Below are 27946 nucleotides of genomic sequence, written 5' to 3' on the forward strand. Positions count from 1 at the left end.
TTTGTTACTATGCACTCGAGTATAAACATGGGTAAGATAGTGGCTGGAACTAATCATGGGTTATACGCTCTTTAAAGCTAGTGTCAAGTTTGCCAAGCCTCCCTCTGCAACGCTTGTTCCAGTCTGCCTTCGCAGATCTCTGGGGTAAGTCTCCAGACTTACCAGAGTAAGTACTTACCAGCTCTCACTAGACTATACGCCATCCTTGTTACTGATTGCTGAAGAAGGTGATCTTCCCAGATTCAGTACACGTGTCATCCTTATTCCATGTATTAAGTTTGTCTTTTCTCCTGCTTAGAGAAGTATGTGTGCTTCCCTTACAGGTGTGGAGAGGCCTATGGATCCTCAACTCTCCTTGAGGATTTTAGCATGACACTTTGAATAGTTAGCTGCATCTTTGTTCTTTGAATCCGTGTCTGATGGGCCGGCACCCTTGTCATCTTCTTTAGCATTTTCCTGGCTGGCTCACACATTCATTTGTAGCATGTGAGCATGTGTACTCTTCCTCCTAGAACTTGCTATGTGGACCAGGCTGCCCCACCCCTGCCTCCAGAGCACAGGGATTAAGGTCATGCATCACCACACTGGACTATACGCCTCTGATTTCCTTCTTTTTGAGTGTTCATGTCCTCTTGCCTGTCTCTGAAGGCCTCTAGTGCAGCACTGTGGTTATTGTACAGGGTTAGACTGTTGGGATGTTTCAGTTCCTTTTCTCAACACTGAACAGATGCCTGACCAAAAGCAACTTATGGGAGGAAAGGTTTGTTTATTTGACTAGTCTTGGTGGGGTAAGTGTGGCAGGTGCTGCTGCTTGCTCACATCCCAGAAGATTAGAAGCAGAACCCCTTCCCCCTTTTTCCCAAACAGGAAAGCTATGTAGCCTTGGCTGTCCTGAAACTCTGTAGACCAGGCTGGCCTCAAACTCACAGAGATCTGCAGGCATGTGCCGCCGCCACCTGACTTCTCCATCCCCGTTTACTCAGTCCATCCATTGGGGATGATGTGCTGCCCCCATCCATTGGGGATTGTCTTCCCTATCCAATCCACACGCTGTGAGTGCCTTTGGAATCTCCTCATTTAGGCAAGCTAGCCATACAGCTTGCAGTTAGAGCCAGGCTGCCTCAGACATGCAGTGGGTAGAGCTAGATCTTTACACTCTGGGGCGGACTCCAGAGTAGCACTTCTTTAAAAAAAAAAAAAACACAGTACCTTTTCCCTAGGAGGTGGGTTTCTGGAGATGACAGTTTGCTCTCCTCTGTTTTCTTTTTGTGGAGCAAGCCAAGCTGCTTCAGGATGACCACTGAGGTCTACACTGAGCAAGACCATGCTGTCTTGTCCCCAGAGTCCTTTCTTTAATCAGCAGCCTCAGAACAGTTTGGATAGGTGTGGTCTGAGGGACAACTCATTAGCTTGAGCTTAGTCTAAGTTCTGCTTAGAGTGGAGAAGAGTTTAAAATCCCCTCTGTAAATCTGGTATGTGCTCAGAGTATACAGGCCACTCCCATGACTGGCAGCTCATCTACTCCACCATGGAAAAGGTTCTCCTATCAGCCATCCAGGCGTCTGGAGACTTTGTAGGCTTCTCAGCCCTTGATGAGGCGTTTATCTACAGAAGTTCACATTAAAGGAAGCATTATTGGGTGGAATCATGTCCCAAGAGTGAGAGACAGGCGTCAGGATGGGGAGGTACCACAGCCCTGGCAGGATAGTGGGACTCAATACTGAAGAATGCTTCCCACATAGCAGGGCTTTGATGCAATCCTCTTTGATTACTAAAGGAAACATTTCAGAATGCTGGGAGGGGCGGGCTGGGGCTGATAAAGATGATATTTTATTTCTAAATCAGCCAATCAGTCACAACCAGATACAGAAGATTCTTCTGTCGGGCCCAAACATCTGACTTCCTAGTTACTCCTGTTTACCTCTCTGTGCTCTGTGTTTTCTGAACCTTTCTTGCTTTTTGTTCCTACTCCTGCAAGCCACAGCTGTGCATTCCCACAGTTCCCAAGACCCTGAAGCCTTCCCTCTTCTTGAAGTTTCCTAGCTTCAGAAGTGACAGGCTCAAGTTGATAGAAGTGGAACCCAGGCAGGAAATGTTGGTCCCAGGACCTCCGGATTATCTGGGCTTTCCCTTCCCTGGAACCAAGTGGTGGTGCGAGCATTCTTGGAGGAGCCTGCTAACTAACTACCTTCCTTTCAGAGGAACTGCTACGGGTGGGAACTTGAGGACTTTCTGTGAGCGGCTCTGAAGAGCCAGTCTGTCTCAATTCTAAAGCACAAGTGACATTGCCCTGTACCCTGGCACCTGGGAGTGTCTCATGAACAATCAGGAAGAGGCAGACTTCTGCCTGAGCATGCTGTATGTTTGCAGGGCGGCACAGCACAGAACCAGTCACTCAGCACTAGCTTCACCTGCTTCTCTGAACGCACCCCAAATTCCAAATGCTTGTCCCAATCATCACCAGAGTTCTCAAAAACTAGAGCATTCAAAAGGCAACTGCCAGAGTGGGCGGTGTGACTTGGAACGTGGCTGGGAATGTTGGTGTGTAAATTTTAGGTTGGAAAATGAACTTAGTCACGGCTTTCTGAGGAATGGAAGAGACCGGGACCTGTCTCCCCAAACCCTACAGAGGGCACTATGTCTGTGGGCTGTGAGGGTACCGAGCCAATGGTAGGCTGTGTGATAACACCCCACTCACTGCACTCACTATGTCCCCAGAACTGTTGACAGGCTCGTCTCGGTGCTGTGAGGTGAAAGGGGGCCCTGCTGCTCAGATGTCCCTTCTCACAGACCACAGTTGTCACACAAGGAGCGAGGGGTATGTCTAGACAAATCTCAGTTGTCTTGCACTTTTATTTTAGTAGACTTATAGATACACATTTGGCCTGCCTAAGTCTAAAAATTGTGTTATGTCCTTAGCGAGCAGAAAAGGGGAGTATAGATCTGCTACTGAACCCTTGTGATTATCTCCCTTTAAAGTTTTAATGATCCAATATTAATACTATAAGCTACAAAAATAACCGTGTCTGCATTTTACTGCCATAATGAAATAACCTGAAGCAGCTAATTCACAGAGGACAGTTTTATTTAGCTCTTCGTGTGGAACACTGTACATTGAAGCAGCATGGTACAGACTGGTAATGGCCCCTGGCACAGTGGCAGTGAATTGGCGGAGTAGTCAGTCCATTGAATGCATGCAGAAACAGACTTTTCATCTGAGATGGAGGAGGGGCCAGGCTGGTTCCTTCGTAAGCACTGTCTGAGGGCTCTGGCACAGGAGAGCTCTGGGCCCCCAACAAGACCTTATGTACCTCCTCTGAGACCACACTTCCCCACTTCACCGTCCAAGGGAATGAATGTTCATATCATGGTGACAGTGGTGCTCAGTATACCCAACAGCCAACGGCCTTGTGCCTTCTGTGTGTCCTACCCCTCCCCCCACACTGTTCATATGTCAACCTTTCTGTGCACGTCTCACCAGGTATCAGTACTGTCTGGGTCCAACCTTTCCTGCCCACCATGAGGTTGCTGCCGGGGCAGGTGCTCTGTGATATGCCTGGGGCCCAGATGTTCCGTGTAGATGTGAGCAGGGAGCAGTTCCATCCCACAGCACTGCAGCAGGAGACAAAGGTGGCTGCCCCTCCCGCCGTGTGCTTTCTGCCCGTGTCCACAGGAGAACTATGCAGAGTGTTCTTGGCAGGCCCTCTGTGCTGTGGCTCTCAGAAAAGCCCCAAAGCACCCCTTCTCAAGAGTCTTCCTATGTTCCCATCTTGGTTAAGGCTGTGTTGTCTTCTTGCCTACAAGGTGCTGATAGAAACAGCCTCCCCAGGCAAGCTGCCAGCAATACAAGTCTTGGTGTCTGGTGCCTTACACCAAGTCCCAAGCAAGCAGACAGCTTGAGGAGACACTTGCTTCGTTATCAGTTCCCACCCTCCGACCACTGTGTACTTTAACATTTATGGTTATAAATTGAATTCTTTTCTTTCCTAGTCAGCAAGTTCATAAGTTCTACTGTTCATTCATCAGCAAGGACTTAGTACCTATTTTGGAGTAGTTTCTTATCATGGGAACAACAGGATGGAAAAGATGGCCCAGGCTGTGCTTCCTTGGAGCTTAGGTTCAGTTGGGTGGAGACAGAGCTGTCAGTTAATAGTGAAGAAAAGTAAGACAGGTGATGCTGCCTGCCCTCCGCCCTGGTGGTGACTTCAGATTGGGCACTCAGGGAAAACACTTCAGTTGGAGGGCAGGGACTAGAGAGATGACTCTTCAGGATTAAGAGCATCGACTGCTGCTCTTCCAAATGTTCCCAGTTCCATTGCCAGAACCCACACAGTGACTTACAACCATAATCTATATATTTCTGGTTTCAGGGAGTTTGATGCCTTATTCTGACCTCCAAGAGAGAGCACCAGACGTGCATGGTGCACATATATACATACATGCAACTACCTATACACATAAAACAAAAATAAAAAAAATTAATTAAAAGTAATACATTGTTGGTTTGAGGCCAGCCGGGTCTGCAGAGCAAGTTCCAAGATAGCCAGAACTATACAGAACTATACAGAGAAATCCTGACTCGACACAAAGCAGAGTAATGCATTGGAGGATAACGGGGAGGGGATCAGCAGAGGCAGGTGCACGTGCCCTCAGACTTCTGAATGTCTCTGTCAGTAAGTTCCAACCCTGCTAGAAAAGCTTTGAAGGGTGACTACACCATAAACAGAGCCTTTCCCCCTGGTGTTTGCTCTGTGAATGAGGACTGTTACCTATCTTTCTCAGCTCTATGTCTCCTCGGAGAGCCGCTTCAACACTCTGGCCGAGTTAGTTCACCATCATTCCACGGTGGCTGATGGGCTCATCACCACGCTCCACTACCCAGCTCCCAAGCGCAACAAGCCCACCATCTATGGCGTGTCCCCCAACTATGACAAGTGGGAAATGGAGCGCACAGACATCACCATGAAGCACAAGCTGGGTGGCGGCCAGTATGGGGAGGTGTACGAAGGTGTATGGAAGAAGTACAGCCTGACTGTGGCTGTGAAGACCTTGAAGGTGAGTTTAGGTCCTGGTTGAAGGGTGTAGGTGGGGTACAGGTGCTGACCAGTGCTGAGGGTCGGGAAAGGCTCCTAGAGTCCTTTGTTCTGTGGCAGCATTCTTTCAGAGTCTTTCTGTTCTTGTTGGGTGACATGGAGGCCACTTCCTTATGAGAGTTCAGAGATGCACAGAGTTGGGGTTGGAAAAGGAGAGTCATGAGTGATGAGTCCTCTTTGGGCTAATACAAAAGGCAGGTGTGTGGTGTCCTGGTACTGTCCAGTTCTCTCCCACAGGTGTGAGGCCTTTCTAGAACAGCTCCAGTAAGTGATTATCACTGAGCTATGGCCTTCCTTCCGTCCCAGGATGCACCTCTCCACTGTTGACCAGTTCTCTGTAAGGTTAGGACCCCATCCCTGCATCTGCACAGCCTGAGCTTGTCCCTGAGGAGAGAGTGTCCCCTAGTGTTCACCTACAGTGTTTGCTTTTGCCTGTTTTAGACAAACTGATGATACAGCCTGTGAGTAGCCGCCAGAAAAGGGCCCAGGAAAACAGACCCGAGTGTGTGCTTGTGTCTCAGCTCAGTCAGGCAGTGCATCTGACAGGCTCAGCTCTGCTCTAAAAGACTTTGGCTACTGAAAGTCACTGTTTAAAGCAAGACTGCCTCCCTTGATTCTAGAAGGAAAAGCAGCTTTCTGAGCACCACAGTTAGTATTTTCCCTCCCTTTGGCCCTGGGGGAAGAGGAGCATAGGTGCGATCCTGGAATACTCCTTAATATTTTCCAAATTCAGTTTTTTAAAAATTTAACAAAGGCAGAGTTCTTTGCATTTATTGGCTAAACCCTAGTGCTCAGGCCTGGGTGGTCCACATCAGATGAGAAATAGAGATGTCAGGGCAGTGTCTGACAACAGCTCTGCCATGCAAGGAGGAGGCAGTGATGCCTGTAGTGGTTAGAAGAATGGGAATCATGGCTGTGATGAAGGGCAGAGGCCAGGAAGCCTCAGTGAGGAGGAGGCAGGTGCTCAAGGCACGTCTGATTCCATCCATTTTGCATATCATGAGGGGAGAGAGCTGATCCATGTCAGTACACCTGGCCACGGTGGCACTGGCTGCGAGGGCCAGGCACCACTGGCAGGGATTTACAAACACAACAAGGAAGAGGGAAACCACAACAAGGGAAGGCTAATTTGAAAACCTTCAAGAAAGATAGAGGGCCTGCAAGGTGACTCAGTCAGTAAACGCACCTGATGGCAAGCCTGACAACCTAAGGTTTATCCCTTGAGCCTGCATAATGGCAGGAGAGACGGACTCCCAGAAGCCTCCCCAGAGTTGTCCTCTAACCAGCACACACGTGCCATAACACATGCTCTCCACACACAATAGATCAGTAATGTGAAAACCACAGCATTTAAAAAGAGGTAGACGTTGCACAGGGGGAACAGTGGAAGGGATTCTGGAGGAGGATCTGTTCTGGTACTGTCTGCTGAGACCTCAGTGAGTTTCCCCAAGAACCTCATTAGCATGTGTGCCATGGTTGATAAAGAGTGACAGGGTCTGTTGGGTAGGAGTTCTCATGGTGCACAGCACCTGACCACGGAGAGGCAGTACACCCTCTGTGGAGGTGTGTTACCTCCAAACACATACTGTACAACCACTGCCCAGTCCTGCACACAGCTCTGTCAAATATTTGTCAGATAAGAGTAATAAAGTGTTTTGGTTCTTTATCTCCTCTGCAGATGTTGAGAACTATACTAAACTAAGCTAATGGCCAAAGTTACCATGCGAATACAGGCCCACAGAGTTCTCTGTGTGTTCATAAGCTTAATCCACCCAGCAGCACTGTAGCACTCACAGGTGCCAAGACAGGGAACCAAATACTAATGCAATCATCATTAAGGCTGTGGAAGCTGGAGTACTGAGCCTGAATTCAAACCCAGGCACCTAGATCCCAAGCCCAACTCTTTTTGCCATCTCCCTCATCCCTTATGACAGTGGTTCTTAACCTTCCTGGTGCTGCAGCCCCTTAATACAGTTCTTCATGTGATGACTCCAACCATAAAATTATTTCGTTGCTACGTCACAACTGTGATTTTGCTACTGTTATGAATTGTAAATATCTGATATGCAGGCCGTCTAATATGCAATCCCAAAGGGGTAGCAACCCACAGGTTGAGAAACCACTGTCCTATGGCCTTCCCCTGCTGACTGTAGCTGTGAAACACCCCTCAGAGAACCCTACTGGTCTTTCCAGCTTCATTCTTTCAGCAGGCTCACAAAGCAACGCTTCCTCCCGTCCTTAACCAGCAGGGGGTGCAAGACCTGCTTGTTTTTGGACCCAGCCCTCCCCATTCATCCTGGAAGGCAGGTTCTGCTTTTGGAGAGCAGGAAAAGAGAAAGGCACTTGGCTGACCTCTATAGATGGGAAACTGTAGTTGCACTGTAAGTGAAAGCAGGATTCTGCAAGTGGATGCAGCGCCTGGGTTGTTGTATAGATTTGGGTTTTGCTGTTTGACTTTGAGAGCTTTAGTGCTACTATGTGCATAGTTGAATCTAGCCTTGACCTTATTACAGTGTATTGTCATGCCCAACATAGTGTGCTGAAGAAAAATAACTCTTAAGCCTGGAGAAAGGGCTCAGTGAGTAAAGTACTTCTATGCAAGCGTGAAGCCGACCAGGGTAGCATGTCTCTAAGCCAGTGCTGCTATGGCAAGGAGGGGGCAGAGACAGAGAGTGCTGGAAGCCTGTAGGCCACTCTGCCTGGAGTGCAGTGCAGCAACAGACGACAAGCAGGAAGGTGGAAACTTTACCCAAGTTGTTCTCTGACCCGTAAGCATGTGCTGTGGCACGTACACCATGGCACATCTGCATGCTTTGCGTGCACTCACGTGCACACCAAAACAAAACCCCAAAACAAACATCTACCAGGCTTTTTTCTTTCGGGCCACCAACCAGCTCCCAATTCATAACACAGACACTCAGTTATGAATGTTCAGCCTAGTTGAGACTCATTTCTGGCTAGCTCTTTTAACTTAACCCGGTTCTCTCTACATTTTGCCTGGGGCTTTTTACCTTTCTTATTCTGTATGACTTACAATGCTTCTTGTGGCTGGCTGGCTGGTGGCTGCCTGGCTTCTGGCCCCAGGCGTATCCCTCATTCTTTCATCCTCCCTCTTTTGTTCCTCTCAAGTCTAGATTTCTCCTATTTATTCTCTGTCTGCTAGCCTCACCTATCCTTTCTCTGCCTAGCTATTGGCTGATCAACTCTTTATTAGACCAGTGGAGGCCTTAGGCAGGCAAGGTGAAACAAATGCTACATCTTTACATAATTAAACAAATGTGGCATATTCAAATGTAACACATCTTTACCCAGTTAAAGAATATTCCACACGGGGCTGGAAAGATGGCTCAGTGGTTAAGAGCACTGCCTGCTCTTCCAAAGGTCCTGAGTTCAATTCCCGCCAACCACATGGTGGCTTACAACCATCTGTAGTGAGGTCTGGTATCCTCTTCTGGCCTGCAGGCATACACACAGACAGAATATTGTATACATAATAAATAAATAAATTTTTTTTGAAAAAGAATATTCCACAACACAAACAAACAGCTGTTGAGTACAAGGAGCCTAGATTTTTAAAGGAATTATATTCCAAACGTCTTTCAGATTAGTTGAGACTACTTTGGGATCTAGTTGTGGCAATGATACTGACTCAGAAGCTCACTGACAGAGCAACGGGAAACAGCCAAAAGTGAAGCAGCGTACCCGAGCCCCAATGTGAGCATATAGTGTCCTCCCCCCGCTGGTGGCTGGGGTCCTGACTGCATCCCCGTCAGCATTGAGAAACTACTGTCTCCCTGAGGAGCAGCAGATCTGCCTTTTTTTCCCCCCTTGGAAATGGTTTATTGGGGACTTCAGAAACAGCCAACAGAAAGGGGGGTCTGCAACAGCATTGACATTTGGCAGCCACACTGCAGGTTCCACATAGGCCTGCGTACCAGAGAGAAAGACTCTGTGACTGGAGCTTGTTGTACCATGGTGGCTGGTTACTGTATTGCCATCCTGGCAGGACTCTGCTGACCGTGGAGATCAGTATTTGAGATGGCCATGATGTTTGAGAACAAGTGCTTTTTTTTGTGGGAAGTAGCTACAGGCTAGATGTGGAACTTAGCTTCTACACCTGCTTCCCAGCACAAGGGCTAGTCAGGAGCCAGCATCTCCCCACGGTGCTCTTAGCCTTGTGTGTGCGTGCCAGGCCACTGTGCTGTTGGCCGCACTCACCTGAGAGCCCAGGAACAGTCATTTCTAAGGTAGTGCCCCTCTTAAGCTGTAGACTGCTACACTTGGGACAAGGCCAGGAAGCATGTTAGATAGATGTCTGTTGTTGAGTCTCAGTGATTGTGTCTGTGCAAAGACAATAAAATAAAGGTCAGTATTAGAAAACCAGTCTGTCTTCCAGAAGAGCTGTGTGCTTGCTCCACCTCTTAGCACCAGAGTCAACTGCCGCAGCAATAGGAGCACGTACCCCTGCTGCTTGCTGGCTAGGCACTGAAAACGTCTTCCAAGGCTGAGGTGGCCCAGCTCTAGTGCTATCCAGTACGCACAGAGCCTTGAGCTTGCTCCTTAGCACTGTATACAGATGCTATCTGCAGAGAGGTGGAGGCAGAAGGAGCAGGGGTTGGAGGTCATCACATGAAACCCTGCCTCAATTAAGGAAGGAAAAAAGGAGAGAGGGGTTGGGAGGTAAGGGGTTCATAGAAGATGAGAGAGAAAGAGAGAGAGGAGAGAGAATGTTAAGTTACCAGGAGAAAGAACTGGTCAGCGTAACTGACAAGCTGTCCTCTTAGCCACTCTTTAGGACTGCCTTAGAGGATCCTGCTTCCTCTCAAGAGGTTGGAGCCCGTCAGACCCTATGAAGAAAGCAATTGATCCCTCTCTCCCTAACAAGCGTAAGGGACAAAAAGATGAAGGAAAATTCAGGCCTCTAAGTGTTTCTTCCACCCAACCCATCATAGTCCTATTTTACTGTGTAAATGGAAGAAGGATGGTGTGCATTTAAAAAATAAGCAGATGAGCTTCGCAAGTTAGAATGGCAGTTTTGATATTTTGTTTTGTCTTTTAAATTTCAGCAGTTAACCTAGGTTACACATAAAATAAGAAATAAATCATGTCTAATTCCAGCAGGGGGAGACAAACTCACACTGATTCTTTTCTGAAAGAAAAAAGGCAAGGAATGATTACTCTGTGTGTGTGTTGGTGGAGTCAGGCATACGGATAGACAAGAAGGAATGATTGTGTGTGTGTGTGTGTGTGTGTGTGTGTGTGTGTGTGTGTGTGTGTGTGTGTGTGTGTGTTGGGGTGGAGGTCAGGCATACAGATACACAGGAAGGAATGAGTGTGTGTGTCGGTGAGGGGGTGAAGTCAGGCATATGGATAGGCAGGGAGGATGATTGTTCCATGTGTGTGAGACAGGGTGGAAATCTGAAGATAGATAGTAGGAAGGTGATTTTTGAATAATGTTCTTCCTCATCATCATGGGCCTTTTAAGAAAAGGGTAGATGTTCCCACAGCAAGTGAGATTTCTGAGGTGATGTGCCTGTGTGGTTTACTGTAGTGTGTTCCATTAGAAAAGAAAGGCACAAGGTGGTGGTGGCACACACCTTTAATCCCAGCACTCGGGAGGCAGAGGCAGGTGGATCTCTGGGAGTTCGAGGCCAGCCTGGTCTACAAAGCGAGTTCCAGGACAGGCACCAAAGCTACAGAGAAACCCTGTCTCAAAAAAAAAAAAAAAAAAAAAAAGACAGAAAGTAGAAAGACTTGAATGTGAATGTTAGAAAGGATCACTGGAGAATAACTTGTCATAGCCAGTTCTATTGTGCAGCACCCCTGGGTTCCGGCAGGCACCGCTAGTCTTAGAGTGTGTCACCAGGTACATCAGAGTGTTGCACCCCAGAGCCAGACAGGCTGCCAAGCAGCTGAGAAACAGAAGGGACTTGGAAAGTCCAGCAGCCACTGGTAGCGTGAGAATGAGGAATGAGTGCCCTCTGCTTAGCTTGGGCAGTGACAGGCAACATGCTGTGGCAACATTAGAGCAGGTCACATCTCAGTTTAGTCTTTTGGAACCTGTGTTTAGCACACTGGCATTGATCAGCATGGCTGACCAAAGGGAAGAGGCCCCAAGAAAAGGTTGGCCCATCCTCTGGAGTGTCTTTCCCCTTGCCAGAGCAGGAACTAGAACAGCCAGAGTGCCAGCCTTGTGAATAGTTCCACTCTTGGCACAAACACAGTGTAGACATTTACACAGTTGGCACGGGGAAAGTGTGGACACTTACACACTTGGCACAAGGTCTGATGGAGCTATCTACACAGAGAAGCTAATTTTCAAGAAGTCTCTTCCCTACCACACAGGCAGACTCCTTGCAGACACCTCATGTGGCCTGCTGTCCTCCTTGCCTCTAGAGCCTGTTCTTACAGCTAGGGAGACTCTGTCACTCCCCGCTGCCTGTTCCTGTTGTGGTAGTTGGTTAAGAGGCAGTGACTTAAGTTGCAAGGAGGCTGAAGAGCAGAGAACAGTCCTTCAGACTCAGTCTAAGAAAGAGGGAAAGAGGGGCAGTCTGCCTGTCTTTGGCCCTGTACTGTGACCTACACAGAAGACACTGTGAATTATCAGAGAGCTGCTGCTAAGATCATTTTAGAATCTGGGTGATTGACCCCCTAGTCAGTGGTGATTGCTTCATTAGGTGTTCACGGTGCCTCATACTTAAGCAGCTCGGTAATCTGTCTGCTACTTCTGCCAGTGAGAGGCACTCTGGAGATGCGGCTCTCGGGCCAGCTCCATTTCAGATTCTTGACACTGTTCCCTCTTTAACGTTAAGGGTGTTAGATTGGGAAGCACACAGTACTTGTGGAATCAATACCATAGTGTTTGTACTTCTCCAAGAGCACAGAAGACCCGGGCAGCAGTGCCAAGCAGCTCTGACCCATGACCCATTGACTCTCTGGTAGAAACAACAAGGGAGAAAAAAATCCAGTTTGGTTTATGGTGTCAGAGGGTTTCCATCTATCACTGTGGAAGGCATGGCAGAATGGTCTGGTCTATAAAGGCAGGAGTGTGTGGCAAAACCATTCCCATGATCATAGCTGGTCTAGAACCAGAGACTGGGTCTAACCTTTAAAGACCTGTCTGTAATGAGAACTCGTTCCAGACAAGCCCCACCTCCTGAAGGGTCCACAGCCTTCCACAATTGCTCCATCAGCTGGGGAACAGCTGTTCAAGACATAAGCCTGTTGGTGACATTTTCTATTCAGTCCATAATGCTGTTGGTGAGAATTTGCCCCACACGACTCTGCATATCACCAGGACAGAACTCATTGAGCTTGGCAACCATTGGTCACCAAAAACAGTGGCCTAGGCCGAGCGTAGTTGCCTCTGCTATTTCATTAGCTCTTGAAGCTGTGTCCTTCCTCGTAGCCACTTTCTTGCTAAACAAATCTTATGCTCCTGAACTTCCCTTTTGTAGGAGGACACCATGGAGGTGGAGGAGTTCCTGAAGGAGGCTGCAGTGATGAAGGAGATCAAGCATCCTAACCTGGTGCAGCTGCTAGGTAAGCATGCATAGACTCAGAAGAGGGGCTCTGTCCAGATGTCCATGTGCTGAGTGAGCATCGTTTCTTAATCAAAGACAACTGTGTGTTTGAGGGATTGGGGGGGGGGTCAGAAGACAAGTAGAGTCTGTTCCCTCTGTCCACCATGGAGTCTCGGGGCAGGCAGGCCCGTGTGGCAAACACGTTTATTCGCTGAGCCATCTCACCAGCTCAGAAGCCTTTTCTTCAGCACCAGACTTTTCTAGGGTTCCTTCCCTTGGGAGGAGCCATATGCTGATGCCCCTCATGTCTTGTTGTCAGGGGTGTGTACCCGGGAGCCCCCGTTCTACATCATCACAGAGTTCATGACCTATGGTAACCTGCTGGACTACCTGAGAGAGTGTAACCGGCAGGAGGTGAGCGCCGTGGTATTGCTCTACATGGCTACACAGATCTCATCCGCCATGGAGTACCTGGAGAAGAAGAACTTCATCCACAGGTAGGGTTGGGCAAAGCAACCCCACCCCACCTCATCCTGCTTCAGAATACCAGTCTTTGTACTCAACTCCCAGCCTTGGTGCTGGCAGCTCACTAGCTCTTGAAACAAAGGCAGACACAAATGCCTGACGTAAGTGCTGCTTGTGGCAGGCGGGACTAAGTCCTTCAGGCCTCAGGCCTGGGCCAGTGGAGCAGCTAATTCCCAGGAAAGAAGTGTTTCATTTCTGAGCCATTTTAGACTTAGTGAATATTAAATGAAATTTGTAAAAGGCCTCTTTCCTTCTTAATAGCCATGGCTCCCTCTGAAACAATGCAGCCCAAGGTCAATACTCAGTAAAATCTCTGCCTGGGCACAGTGGAAGCCAGGGCCTAGGCCTAGTTTCAGTGTGTGGCTTTTCTTCCTTCTCTTTGTGTTTCATTGTCCACCGGCTGTCTCTGGTTTTGGGGATGTTTCCATGGCTGTAGAATTGTACAGAATATGCAAGCCGGAACTAGGCATTTTTGCTGCTTTTAAAACCCGGAGTGTTTTGACCTTCAAGTGTGCCACAATTATCTGGGTTTGCATGCTTTGCTGGTGGAAGTGGCTTCCTAGCAGAGTGACAACCTGTGCAGGAGGGAGCCTGATGGGCTTGGCCCGACTCCGTCATGCAAGATGTTCTCCACGCCACTGTGGTGACCTTTCCTACCCAATTAACTCAAGTGTGAAACCTCGACATGAGATTTCATAGCCAGGAATAAGTAGTGTGTATGAAATGCTGGCAGCCCCTCGGAAGACAGATTTTTTTTCTGCTCCATGAGAGCCCAATCCAAACACTCCTGTCGCTCAGCAAAGTGAAGCCTCTGATGCTGCAAATTGAGATTTCCTGACTTCTGGCTTGCCTTGCATGGCCAGTTCTGTTCCCCCTCCATTCACACACTTAAAATGCTTTACCAAAATCCTATTAGGCACAACTCTTGTGTGTTTAATTTCTCTCTCATTGCTGATGATCAAGCCGCATCCTGCAGCATCGCCCTCAGCTGCCTCATCTTTTCATTCCTCAGTGCCCAGTTCCTTTGTGATTTCATGGGGAACATCATGAACCAAAGATTAGACCCCTTCTTCCCTAGAAGGTTCAAGAGGTGAGAGGAGGTGGATTATACAGAAAAGTTTCTCAAACTTATTTGGGTAGGCATCAGGAAGGAAGAGGAGAGGACAGAGCATATTATATGGGCAAAGAGTGTAGCAGACTCGGTTTTATTGCCTGCTGAGTATAGACAGGACAGGCAGAGAGACTCATCAGTCTCCTGCAGCTGAGCATTGGGCTAACGTTCCCTGTGCCTGGTGTGGGGCAGTAGCAGCACAAGCATGTCGGTAACACTTGTTATTCTCCCATATCAGAGGAAGTGTTCTACGTCCATCCATTATCATACACAACTGCCCAAGGCAGGTCCTGTTCTGTCTGCATTTTATGGCTGAGGTAGCTGAGTTCCAAGGTAATGAATGATTTGCCCCCATTGCCACCCTGTCTGCTTGTGTTGCTGCTGTGGCAGCCCAGTTAGTATTTGCTGAGGGACTGTTGTTCCCAGCCAGGCATTGGAAAGCTTCTGAGGACCACACGTGATTGTCTTTGTGCTAGTGTCACATCTGTCAGCAGTAGGGAGGCTGCAAAGTTGGGGAGGCAGCGAGGAGCTGGTACAGATGCCCTTTTCCTTTCTCAGAGACCTTGCTGCTCGAAACTGCCTGGTTGGGGAAAACCATTTGGTGAAGGTGGCTGATTTTGGCCTGAGCAGGTTGATGACAGGGGACACCTACACGGCCCATGCTGGAGCCAAATTCCCCATTAAGTGGACTGCACCTGAGAGCCTAGCCTACAACAAGTTCTCCATCAAGTCGGACGTCTGGGGTAAGGGCCAGTCCTGGGCCATCCTTGCCGGTGGGGATTTCTCTCCTCTGCTTCTCTGTTCCATCTTTCCTCCGTCACTTCACCCTCTTGTTTCTTTCTGGCTCATTTTAAAATCCTGTTTCCTCTTTTCTTTCAAAAGTGAAGCAAGTGACCTCCAGAGTCACCAAGAGTAGCACTGCATTTGTGTCTTCGTTCCGCAAATGCTGTAGACCTGACCTGACGGTGCAGCAACAACCCTGCAGGCACCCTGCATCACCCTCTCCACGGGAGAGCTTTCTCTTGGTTTGGCTATAAAAAGGGTCCTTTGTGTGGAAGTGCCACCTGATATTGATTTTATTTTGTTTTATTTTTTTTCGAGACAGGGTTTCTTTGTAGCTTTTGGTTCCTGTCCTGGAACTAGCTCTTGTAGACCAGGCTGGCCTCGAACTCCCAGAGATCCGCCTGTCTCTGCCTCCCGAGTGCTGGGATTAAAGGCGTGAGCCACCACCGCCCGGCTTGATTTTATTCTTAAAAAAAATTTTTTTTTGAGATGATCTTTTTACATCATTTCAACTGTCCTAGGACTCATTTTGTAGACCAGGCTGGCCTCAAACTCAGAGATCCCCCAGCTTCTGCCTCCTGGGTGCTGAGATTAAAAGTATGTGCCACAATGTCTGATTTAAAGAACTTTTCATGCTGAGGGTGACTTCAGTGAGCACTGTGCCCCACCCACTCCCTTGTCTCTTATCATTTTAAAGCAAATCTCAGACATACTATTTTTCACATAAACACTTTGGTATTTGCTTCTTACAGATGACTCTTATAGTTTCTGGATATTATAAAATATCCAGTGCTTTCTTTTCCAGTTAAACCATAAAAATCATGTCTGTTTACACTTTGACCTGAGAGCCAGATGTATCTCCATTAGTACTCTAATTCCCTGCTGTTTCGTTATTGATAAACTCTCACTTCTCCTTTGGACGATTCCAGATTCTGGACTTTGCTTGTTGTCCCTGAGCTGTTATCTGCACAGTGCCTTTGGCTTCAATCCTCATAGAAAATTCAAAGTCAGATCTGGGTAGCTGATGACATTTGGTTGACTTTTCTTTCACTTAATACATCAGAGGAGGTGGCATACTCTTAGATTGGTTGATCTATAATGCTTGATTTTTCTCCCTCTAGTGCAGCAGCTCTCAACCGCTTTGGCAATCCTCTGTGTACAAAAATATTTACATTACAATTAATAACTAGCAAAATCACAGTCAAGAAGTAACAATGAAATAATTTTATGGTTGAGGTCCCCACAACATGAGGAACTGTGTTAAAGAGTCACAGCATTAGGAAGGTCTCAGCCACTGCTCTAGTGGGATGTTGTGTAGCAGCCCTTAATGATCAGAGCCAAGACCAGTGGTTCACTGAGGCTGTCATGTGATCATTCTCCAACACTTTCATTCCATATTTAGTTAGCCACAGAGTATAAAAGGCCTGGCAAGTACTTGGTTGCCCAGTGGTAGAGCTGGTGCAGAAACGGATTCAAGTGAGCTGCCTGTCATGGCTCCCACGTAGCCAAGTGCCTTGTGGTGGTGGCAGTTGGATTTGCTAGTCTTTTGTGGTATTATGAGCTCTTTGTTGACACACACTGATATGTTTCAGTGTACTGTGGTCTTCTTAACAGTGGCATGTCTCATCTTTGGCCAGTAGGAGCACCTCCCTTGCCCTTTTGATAGTCTTCCATAATATCTGTGCTGTCTGGAATGACAAGATACTCCAGGCTTCTTCCCTGTCCCAGATCTGAGTCACCTGTTTTTCTAAGGACCCCTGGTTCTGTTAGTGGGAAGCAGGACATTAAGACTTCAGAGTTCCAAAGTTTACGAACCGATTAGAGCTAGAAAGGACCTTGGATAATCTTGCCCACCTAGAAACAACCAATGGCCTGACGGCGTGCAACTACATAGTCACAGAGGTATAAGCAAACATGGTCTCTTACTTCTAGCCCTCATGCACTTACCCAAGAGACCCTGTACCCCAGGAGGTCACCTTCCCCTTCTCTCCTTTGACGTGTTTCAGTGTAGTATGAGTAAATGAGTAAACAGCTTTGCTCTGTCCTACCTCTCCTGAACTGTTGTTAGGGAGAGCTGTCTGCTGCCTCCTTTCCACACGTGTGCGTGTGTGCACATGTGTGTGTGCATGAACACTTGGGCACATGTGTGAATGTCAGACGACAACTTTGTGAAGTCACTTCTCCCCTTTCCCCTTCGTCTTCTTCTGGGATCCAAGGTCTTTAGGCTTGTGAGGCAGATGCTTTACCCACTGAGCCATCTCGCTGGCCAGGGCCTCACACACCTTGATGTCTGCCTCTTCCTTTCTTTCAGCATTCGGAGTATTGCTCTGGGAAATTGCTACCTATGGCATGTCACCTTACCCAGGAATTGACCTGTCACAGGTTTATGAGCTGCTGGAAAAAGACTACCGTATGGAGCGCCCCGAAGGCTGCCCAGAGAAGGTCTACGAACTCATGCGAGCATGTGAGCCTCCCTAACCTGTTCAGAAAGTGCATGTGGGCACTGAGGAAATTGTGATGGTACAAGTGTCTGCAGAATGCTGTTCCCGTGGGCCCTTGGCACTGTTCCTGTGCTCCCGAGCCACTCATAGAGTCTGGTTTGGGGATACCTTTCAGTGCATTTATTTACAGATACTATATGTATGAGTTGTTTTTGTTTACCTTTGAGAGTGATATTTTTTGGTTTGAATTGGAATTTCACTCTGTAGCCTTGGCTGGCCTGGAACTCAGAGTGACTCTCTTGCTTGGATCTCACAAGTTCTAGGGTTACAGGTATGCACTGTGTGCCCAGGTTCTAGGGTTACAGGTATGCACTGTATGTCCAGGTTCTAGGGTTACAGGTATGCACTGTATGTCCAGGTTCTAGGGCTACAGGTATGCACCACGTGCCCAGGTTCTAGGGCTACAGGTATGCACTACGTGCCCAGGTTCTAGGGTTACAGGTATGCACCACGTGCCCAGGTTCTAGGGTTACAGGTATGCACTGTATGTCCAGGTTCTAGGGTTACAGGTATGCACCACGTGCCCAGGTTCTAGGGTTACAGGTATGCACTACGTGCCCAGGTTCTAGGGTTACAGGTATGCACTACGTGCCCAGGTTCTAGGGCTACAGGTATGCACTACGTGCCCAGGTTCTAGGGCTACAGGTATGCACTACGTGCCCAGGTTCTAGGGTTACAGGTATGCACTACGTGCCCAGGTTCTAGGGTTACAGGTATGCACTACGTGCCCAGGTTCTAGGGCTACAGGTATGCACCACGTGCCCAGGTTCTAGGGCTACAGGTATGCACCACGTGGCCAGGTTCTAGGACTACAGGTATGCACCACGTGCCCAGGTTCTAGGGTTACAGGTATGTACCACGTGCCCAGGTTCTAGGGCTACAGGTATGCACTACGTGCCCAGGTTCTAGGGTTACAGGTATGCACTACGTGCCCAGGTTCTAGGGTTACAGGTATGCACTGTGTGCCCAGGTTCTAGGGCTACAGGTATGCACCACGTGCCCAGGTTCTAGGACTACAGGTATGCACCACGTGCCCAGGTTCTAGGGTTACAGGTATGCACTGTGTGCCCAGGTTCTAGGGCTACAGGTATGCACTACGTGCCCAGGTTCTAGGGTTACAGGTATGCACTGTGTGCCCAGGTTCTAGGGTTACAGGTATGCACTGTATGTCCAGGTTCTAGGGTTACAGGTATTCACTACGTGCCCAGGTTCTAGGGTTACAGGTATGCACTACGTGCCCAGGTTCTAGGGCTACAGGTATGCACTACGTGCCCAGGTTCTAGGGCTACAGGTATGCACTACGTGCCCAGGTTCTAGGGTTACAGGTATGCACTACGTGCCCAGGTTCTAGGGCTACAGGTATGCACCACGTGCCCAGGTTCTAGGGCTACAGGTATGCACCACGTGCCCAGGTTCTAGGGTTACAGGTATGCACCACGTGCCCAGGTTCTAGGGTTACAGGTATGCACTGTGTGCCCAGGTTCTAGGGCTACAGGTATGCACTACGTGCCCAGGTTCTAGGGTTACAGGTATGCACTGTGTGCCCAGGTTCTAGGGCTACAGGTATGCACCACGTGCCCAGGTTCTAGGGCTACAGGTATGCACCACGTGCCCAGGTTCTAGGACTACAGGTATGCACCACGTGCACAGGTTCTAGGGCTACAGGTATGCACCACGTGCCCAGGTTCTAGGGCTACAGGTATGCACTGTGTGCCCAGGTTCTAGGGTTACAGGTATGCACCACGTGCCCAGGTTCTAGGGTTACAGGTATACTACGTGCCCAGGTTCTAGGGTTACAGGTATGCACCACGTGCCCAGGTTCTAGGGCTACAGGTATGCACTGTGTGCCCAGGTTCTAGGACTACAGGTATGCACTACGTGCCCAGGTTCTAGGGTTACAGGTATGCACTACGTGCCCAGGTTCCAGGACTACAGGTATGCGCCACGTGCCCAGGTTCTAGGGTTACAGGTATGCACTACGTGCCCAGGTTCTAGGACTACAGGTATGCACTGTGTGCCCAGGTTCTAGGACTACAGGTATGCACCACGTGCCCAGGTTCTAGGGTTACAGGTATGCACCACGTGCCCAGGTTCTAGGACTACAGGTATGCACTACGTGCCCAGGTTCTAGGGTTATAGGTATGTACCATGTGCCCAGTTTCTTTTCATTTTTTCAAACATAAAAAATATCAGACAAATATCAAACCTGGGTTCTTATTAATACATAAATTCCTGTGTCCTGCTTCCACATACCTGGCTATAAATGATCCAGGCGATGTAACTGTAGTGGTGTTTATGTTATGTGAGTATATGTGTGTATCTGCATGTGGTGTGTGTCTGCACATGGCCTTATCAGTGTTCATATGATTACTCTTTCACCTTTTTCCTCTTAGTAGTGTATCAGAGACACTGCTTCTTTCCCTTAATATTTAAATTTTTCCTTACCCCTGTTTCCCACCTTCTATACAGCTGGCTAGCATTTCAGTAAATGGTTTAAAACTTCTACTCATCTGCCCTCCTATGATGAGCTTTTGGCTGTTTTGCACATTTGTTTGCTTTAATTAACTTTATTCATTTATTTATTATTTATGGGGTTGTCCATTCCACAGCTTACAACTTGCAGGAGTTGGTTTTCTTTTTCTACTATGTGGATCCTAGGGATCAAACTTGTTATCAGTCTTGGCAGCAAGTGCCATCTTTATGGTCCTATGGTGTTTATTATAAGCAAGGCAGAGAAGTGTCCTTGTGTCGCTACACTTAACCCCGATATTTCTAAAAACTGGACTGTTGGTGCAAAGTTTGTTTGTTTTATTTTGTTTTAGATTTTTGAGACAGGGTTTCTCTGTGTAGCCCTGGCTGTTCTGGAACTTGCTCTGCAGACCAGGCTGACTTCCAACTATCAGTTCCACCTGCCTCTGTCTCCCAAGTGCTGGGATTAAAGGCGTGTGCCACCACTGCTTAGCGCCTTTCAAATTCTTCACATCTATAATAGGACATGATAGCATTTGGTATTTTAACTTTCCGTGACATCAGCAGTTAGTAGGCTTGGAGTGCCTCTGTCATGTCCAGACTGTTCTTTGGTGTGGCTAGTCCTAGTCCTGGCTTGTTAGCAGTGTTTCCTCCTGCTCTGACGTGGGTCTTCCCTGTCCAGGTTGGCAGTGGAATCCCTCTGACCGGCCCTCCTTTGCTGAAATCCACCAAGCCTTTGAAACCATGTTCCAGGAGTCCAGTATTTCAGATGGTAATGTACCTCTTGGGGGCATGCAATGGGTTGAAAGGTTGAATTGGGGCTAGGCGGGCCTTTAGTTCATTCCTTTAAAAGTACCCAGACCAAGTGAGAGACCAGAACTCTACACAGCGTTTCAATGGTGGTTCTGTTTCATTTGCAATCACACAGGGTTCTAGAAAATGCTGTGCTGTTTCTTCAGCATCTGTGTCCCTTTTCTCTAATTGCATAGACCTTAAGAAAAAGAGAGACAGCCCAGTGACCACAGGACCTGGGCTCAGTTCCCAGCACCCAGATGGTGGTGGCTCACAACTCCAGTCCCAGGGGATCCAATACCCTCATCTGGCCTCTGCACCTATATAGTGCACAGACATACATGCAGGCAAAACACCCAGACACATACAAAAAATTAAAAAAACAGGAAGAGAGTTCCTTTCAAGGCATCACCTTTGCTGATGACTGCTGGATTGTGTGTGTGATCCTTAGAGGTGGAGAAGGAGCTGGGGAAGCGGGGCATGAGAGGAGCTGCTGGCAGCATGCTGCAGGCGCCAGAGCTGCCCACCAAGACCAGGACGTGCAGGAGAGCTGCTGAGCAGAAAGACGCACCTGACACCCCTGAGCTTCTCCACATGAAGGGCCTGGGAGAAAGCGGTACGTACATGCCTTTCTCACCCCTCAAGCCAGGGTAGGCGAACAGGAAGTTGTCAGTGGAGCTGGCAGAGAACAGCAGACCTTTGTCAGTGCTCCAGCCCTGGAGAGGAGGATCCAGCTCTTGCCCAGCACTGCCATTCTCCCTGGGGGGAGCCATTCAGCAGTTGCTTAGACAGGCAAGAAACTGGGGTGCCTGCCAAGAAGCACACCCACCTATCCGTGTGTTCTTCGCAGTGCTGTGGGCATCTTTCAGGACATGCATGGCAACAGATAACACTGAGCCAAACAGGGAGTCACTCAGTGTGGAGCTCCCTGTAGTTTCCGGAGTGTCTTTCTACACTCTTCCTAGGTTCAGCTAGGGCAGTGGGCTGGGTCAGAAGGTGCCTAGAGATGTGCAGGGATGATATTAGCAGTCGTGTCTGGAGCTTCCTGCATGCCAGCAGACCCACCAAAGTCAGCTTTGGGGGGATGGTACTCTTAAAGGCTCCCAGGGGCTCCCAGCATGGCCTGATGGGTCATGGGACTGGTTGCATGGGACCCTACAGCACTAAGTTTGGTTCTGATAGGGACTCATAAGGGGTATTTACTCAGAGGAATCCACAGTTGTGTTTTTTAAACTTCTACTCATACTAATGAGAAGTTGAATGGTCAAACCCACACGACACATAAAGTACTTTAAAGATCGTCTTAGTCAGGGTTACTGTTTCTGCGATGAAACACCATGGCCAAAGAAACTTGGGAAGGAAAGGGTTTAACTTGGCTTATGCTTCTACATCATCATGGAAGTCAGGTCAGGAGCTCAAACAGCAGGAGCCTGATGCAGGAGTGTTGTATGTTGTTTTCGGACTCTTTTTGACTTTTGGGGGGTCTGCCACCCAGCTCCCATCACATGGAAGCTTATTCTTAGTTATGAATGCCCGGCCTTAGTGTGGCTTGTTTCTTGCCAGCTTTTCTTAAATTATCCTGACTACCTCTTGTCTCTAGGCTTTTATCTTTCTCCATTTCTGCATACTTTTCTTCCCTTCTTACTCTGGGTGACTGCATGGCTGGCCCTCACTCTCTTCTCGCTCCCCTCATTCTCGGTTCTCCTTCTGTTTATTCCTCTCCCTGCCAGCCCCACCTATCCTTGCTCCTGCCTCACAATTGGCCGTTCTATTAGACCATCAGGTGTTTTAGACAGGCACAGTATCACAGCTTCACAGAGTTAAACAAATGCAGCATAAACAAAAGTAAGACACCTTAAAATCATATTCCCCAACACAGGAGCTGATGAGAGGCCATGGAGGGGTGCTGCTTACTGACTTGCTCAACCTGCTTTCTTACAGAACTCAGTAGCACCAGCCTTGGAATGGCTCCACCCAAAATGGGCAGGGCCCTCCCCCATCAATCACTAACTGAGAAAATGACCTACAAACTTGTGTATAACCCAATCTTATGGAAGCATCTTCTTTCCTTTTTTTGAGGGGGGGAGGTTCGTTTTGTTTTTTTGTTTTTGTCTTGGGGTTTTTTTGTTTGTTTGTTTGTTTGTTTTTTATGGCAGGGTTTCTCTGTGTAGCCCTGATTGTCCTGGAACTCACTCTGTAGACTAAGCTGGCCTCAAACTCACAAAGATCTACCTGCCTCTGTCTCTGGGGGCATTTTCTTAACTGAGGTTCCCTTCTCTCAGATGACTATAGCCTGTGTCAAGTTGACATAAAACTAACCAGCACAGGCACAGTACACACAAGTGCAAGGGTGTGTATTTGGAAGGTTTACATAGGACTGAGGATGTGGCTCAGTGGTTGAGCAGCTGTGAGGACCCGAGTTCCAGTCTGCACATTCATGTACTAGCGCGTATCTGTAACACCAGCTCTCCTGCAGAAAGACCCTCAGAAATGTAAGGGCCAGCTAGCTTGGTGTACACAGCAAGGTTGGAAGATTACCCTCTGGCCTCTACATGGATGTTACGGCATGTGCATGCACGTGTGTGTTCATGGTTTTAAAAAAAAAACAGTCCAGATTGTCAAAGTCCTGCATCATCTTCCTCATTCTTTTGGCTGTGGCACCCCAGGCAGCGCCTTCATCCCCTTGACTGTCGTGCTGTCAAGTCACTGACAGTGGGACCCACGGGCTACCATGGGAGATCTGCTTAGAAAAGCAGGTATAAGCAGGGTTGTGTGTTTTGCTAGGTCATCTCCTGGTAAGCCAGAAGTGTCCCTAACATCTGTGTTCTTATGTGGCTCTGTGACCCAGTAGGATCTCTCCCCCTTCTTTAGCTGGACTAAAGTTTAGGGTGGTCCTCTGCAGTCTTGGGACAGGTGCACCCTCCATCTCTGTCCAGAAGGCTGAGGGAAGCCTCCTACAGCGGCCTGACAACACAAGGGCATCTGTGAACCATCACTCATATTTTAAAATACCTGCTTGAAGTTTTGTAAAGCTTCTCTTTCCCGTCCGTCCCAGCAGCTGATTGTCAGGCCCCATGGGATGGATGTCTGATCTCTTCTTCAGGTTACACCTCAGGAGCCTCAGCCAGTCTGACCCTTGGCATTGTTGTTTCTGCTGACCAGAGGGTGATGTTTGAGGGCTTCCACGTCATTAACTGGTTTCAGGATAAGGAAGGCAGGCTCATTCAGCCCTTGTCCCTCTGTGTTTGGGGAGCGAGACCTGTGCTTCTGCCAACAGTGACTATGTTCACGGCATAAGCTGCTGATACGGCCGAGCTCTGGTGAATGTGGAAGCTGGGGTGCAGAAGCTCTGTGAGGACCCCCCACACAGTGGGTCGGCCTGCCTTGAGCACAGAATTTCCAGGGAGTTCTTGCTCATGCTTCCTCTCTTTCAGATGTGCTGGACAGTGAGCCTGCCGTGTCACCGCTGCTTCCTCGGAAAGAGCGTGGGCCCCCAGATGGCACTCTAAATGAAGATGAGCGCCTTCTTCCCAAGGACAAAAAGACCAACTTGTTCAGTGCCTTGATTAAGAAGAAGAAGAAAATGGCACCAACACCCCCTAAGCGCAGCAGCTCCTTCCGGGAGATGGATGGCCAGCCAGAACGCAGAGGGGCCAGTGAGGATGATGGCCGGGAAACCAGCAATGGGCCACCAGCTCTCACCCCCTCAGATGCAGCAGAGCCTACCAGGTCCCCAAAGGCCAGCAATGGGGCTGGTGTCCCCAATGGAGCTTTCCGGGAGCCAGGCAGCTCGGGCTTTCGTTCTCCCAACCTGTGGAAAAAGTCCAGCACGCTGACCAGCAGCCGTCTGGCTGCCAGTGAAGAGGAGAGTGGCATCAGCTCCAGCAAGCGATTCCTGCGCTCTTGCTCAGCCTCCTGCATGCCCCATGGGGCCAGGGACACAGAGTGGCGGTCAGTCACCCTGCCTCGGGACCTGCCTTCTGCCGGCAAACAGTTTGATTCATCCACCTTTGGGGGGCACAAAAGCGAAAAGCCAGCTCTGCCTCGGAAACGAGCCAGTGAGACCAGGTCTGAGCAGGTGGCCAGAGGCACGGTGACACCCCCTCCTCGGCTGGTGAAGAAGAGCGAGGAGGCTGCTGATGAAGTCTTCAAGGACATGGAATCCAGCCCAGGCTCCAGCCCTCCCAGCTTGACTCCCAAACTCCTCCGTCGGCAGGTCACTGCCTCTCCTTCCTCTGGCCTCTCTCATAAGGAAGAGGCCACCAAGGGCAGTGCCTCGGGGACTCCTGCTGCTGCTGAGCCGACACCCCCCAGCAGCAGAGTGGGTCTAAGCAAAGCCTCCTCTGAGGAGACCCGAGTAAGGAGGCATAAGCACAGCTCAGAGTCCCCAGGGAGAGACAAGGGGCGGCTGTCGAAGCTCAAGCCTGCTCCACCACCTCCACCTGCCTCCTCAGGGAGAACCGGAAAGCCTGCCCAGAGCCCCAGCCAAGAAGTGCCTGGGGAGGGAGGTGGGGCTGCGAAGATGAAATGCTCAAGTCCGGCTGTGGATGCTATGAACAGTGACCCCACCAAGGCTGGCCAGCCTGGAGAAGGACTAAGAAAGCCTGTGCCCCCATCCGTGCCAAAGCCCCAGTCAGCTAGTAAGCCTCCAGGGACCCCCACCAGCCCGGTCCCCACACCCGCCACAGCATCAGCGCCTTCATCCGTGCCCGGGGACCAGCCGTCTTCTGCGGCCTTCATCCCACTCATATCAACCCGCGTGTCTCTGCGAAAGACCCGCCAGCCACCGGAGCGCATCGCCAGCGGCACCATCACCAAGGGTGTGGTTCTGGACAGCACTGAGGCCCTGTGCCTGGCCATCTCCCGGAACTCGGAGCAGATGGCCAGCCACAGTGCCGTGCTGGAGGCTGGCAAGAACCTGTACACATTCTGTGTGAGCTACGTGGACTCCATCCAACAGATGAGGAACAAGTTTGCGTTCCGTGAGGCCATCAACAAGCTGGAGAACAACCTCCGAGAGCTGCAGATCTGCCCTGCGACAGCCTCCAGTGGCCCAGCTGCCACACAGGACTTCAGCAAGCTGCTTAGCTCTGTGAAGGAGATCAGCGACATCGTACGGAGGTAGCAGCAGCCAGTGCATGCCAGCAAGAGATGCCGCAATCCATGGGGCTTTTGTGCCTGCAAGGATGGGGGACAGAGGACTGGGGAGTTGGCATCTTGGCCCAGGAGCTTTACAGTGCATCAGGCAGAGCCAGGGCCTGATGTGATCGGCCCTTCTACTTGTGTTGTGCACCAGCTGTTCTTTCCTCCCAGCCCAGGTACCGTAAGCCACTTTTTTTCATTGCCTATGTGTGGGCCTCCTGCTCTGAAGACTGCAGCTGGCCTGCCAGACCACCAGGCTCCGAGGTCAACTGGGAGTGCTCACAAGGGCTGTCCTTTCCATGTCCTCGCAGAACATCCTCCTCTGACGCACCTGGTCACCGAGGCATGGGAGCCCCTGTGCTTAGGACCTGTCCCAGAGAGCCTGTGCTCATTGTTTTCTCATGTGAAGGAAGCTGTTGATTTGAGGGTCATGAGGTGCTAAAGCCAAGGACCCAGGTGGGTGGCTGCTGGAGCTAGAGCTGCGGCGGTGTGGTCTGTCATCTGTTCTTTATCTCCTCTGAGTGTGCCCTGCAGATCATGGGTAGCAAGGTTGAGTTTCTTTCATGGGTGGCAGTCGCTTATTGGCCAAGCCAAGATTAGGGTTCCAGGGGGCCCCAAAGATTGGAATTTGTGAGCATTTGTTTTCCTCTCCCCTGCTCCTGAGGTCAGGCCATCCTCTCTGGTCCTTGCCTTGATGACGAGGGTCTGGTTTTCTGGTGGTTTTGAGCATTTCAAAGCTCTGCACAGAAAGGAGCCACTCGGCACAGATAGGAAGGAATGACTGCAGGCCCAGGGCTCTCCTGAGCCCTGACTGCTCCTCAGAACTGCTGCTTAACTACCGAGAACAGGGCTTAGCCTAGTGTCCTGGGAGGCCCCGCAGCACGGGCTGGGGTGGATAGACTTTACAGGCTTAGCCGGTGCCCGTCTTCCTTCCCCAGCAGCCAGGCCAGAGGTGAGCACACAGACAGGTTGTGTCCCCTTGACTGTGACTCAGAGCAGCCAGCTGAAGAGCAGGGTTCCCTCCTTGGCTTGGACCAGGCCAGGCCCAGCCACCTCCACACTCCCTGCTCCTGCTCTCCGCTGCGCTGCTCTGTGCTGGCCCCAGTCCCACACCAGTCACCTAGACTCGGGTTGTATTTTCTGGTAGAGATGACCTCCTCTAGATGGTTCTTCCATGGTCCTCAGCACATCACCTCCTTGCCTCCAACAGCTGTTCTGCAGCCCAGGGGAGGCAGTACCACACTGCCAGAAGCCTTGAAAACCCAGACACCCCCATGCCCTGACACCATGTTCACAAGGTACCGGTCTGTCGTTGCTGACATGATGTGCCACTATTTTTTGCATTATACTTTGGTATTACACTTTTTTAATAGACATGCTCTCTTACAAATGACATGTAAATAGTTTGCCACTGTGCCCCTCTGGCACACCAATGGCATTCCTTTTTTCTCAGTCCAGTACATTTTGTTTCTGTATATGACTCTGTTTTTTGAATCCAAATCTCTCTGTAGTATTTTTTAAATAAATAAGTGTTTACAGAACTCTTGACAGATTGCTTGGTCTGTGATTCATCCCTGCCACCCCTCATGTCCCAAAGGGTCACAACACAGTTGGCTGTCATAAAACAGAATACTGGCTGCCATCCACCAACAGGATGTCTCGGCCACCCTGTGTCCTCGGCACAGTTACCAGCTGCCCAGCTCTGGTCAGCCTCACAGAAGGTGGCAGCATCCTTTGCCAGGCCTGGAGCAGGAGAGACGTAAGCTCTGAGGTTCTTGCTGGCGGGGTGAATCCTCCCTGGCATGTCTCCGTATCTGAGCCTACTTCTGCCCTGCCTTTAGCTACCCAGCTGTGTGGCTTCAAAGTGCCAGCTATCACATTTGAGAGGAAGTGGATGACGAAGCTGAGAGAAGCAGAGCCTCCGGCAGGCTCTGGGGAGTCGTGTTTTAGTACAGCCTCTGCTGGGGACCATGGATGTGGTGCCCTGCCACCCCAGCAACCCTCCAC

At 49.6% G+C, this 27946-nt stretch overlaps 1 protein-coding gene across 2 annotated transcripts in view; it reads left to right on the forward strand.

The window, feature by feature from the left end:
- Abl1 (ABL proto-oncogene 1, non-receptor tyrosine kinase) overlaps nucleotides 1–27480 on the forward strand; it is a 119980-nt gene extending 92500 nt beyond the window's left edge. For both annotated transcript variants that reach the window (XM_075985780.1, XM_075985781.1), the window contains exons 4-11: nucleotides 4783–5055; nucleotides 12551–12635; nucleotides 12936–13113; nucleotides 14811–14995; nucleotides 17347–17499; nucleotides 20688–20777; nucleotides 21249–21413; nucleotides 24232–27480. In XM_075985780.1, the coding sequence (XP_075841895.1) occupies nucleotides 4783–5055; nucleotides 12551–12635; nucleotides 12936–13113; nucleotides 14811–14995; nucleotides 17347–17499; nucleotides 20688–20777; nucleotides 21249–21413; nucleotides 24232–25922 (2820 nt within the window). In that variant the 3' untranslated portion in view covers nucleotides 25923–27480. The remainder of the gene's footprint in view (nucleotides 1–4782; nucleotides 5056–12550; nucleotides 12636–12935; nucleotides 13114–14810; nucleotides 14996–17346; nucleotides 17500–20687; nucleotides 20778–21248; nucleotides 21414–24231) is intronic.
- Nucleotides 27481–27946: the final 466 nt, after the last annotated feature.

This window comes from Microtus pennsylvanicus, chromosome 9 (assembly GCF_037038515.1).
Source record: "Microtus pennsylvanicus isolate mMicPen1 chromosome 9, mMicPen1.hap1, whole genome shotgun sequence".
Taxonomy (NCBI): domain Eukaryota; kingdom Metazoa; phylum Chordata; class Mammalia; order Rodentia; family Cricetidae; genus Microtus; species Microtus pennsylvanicus.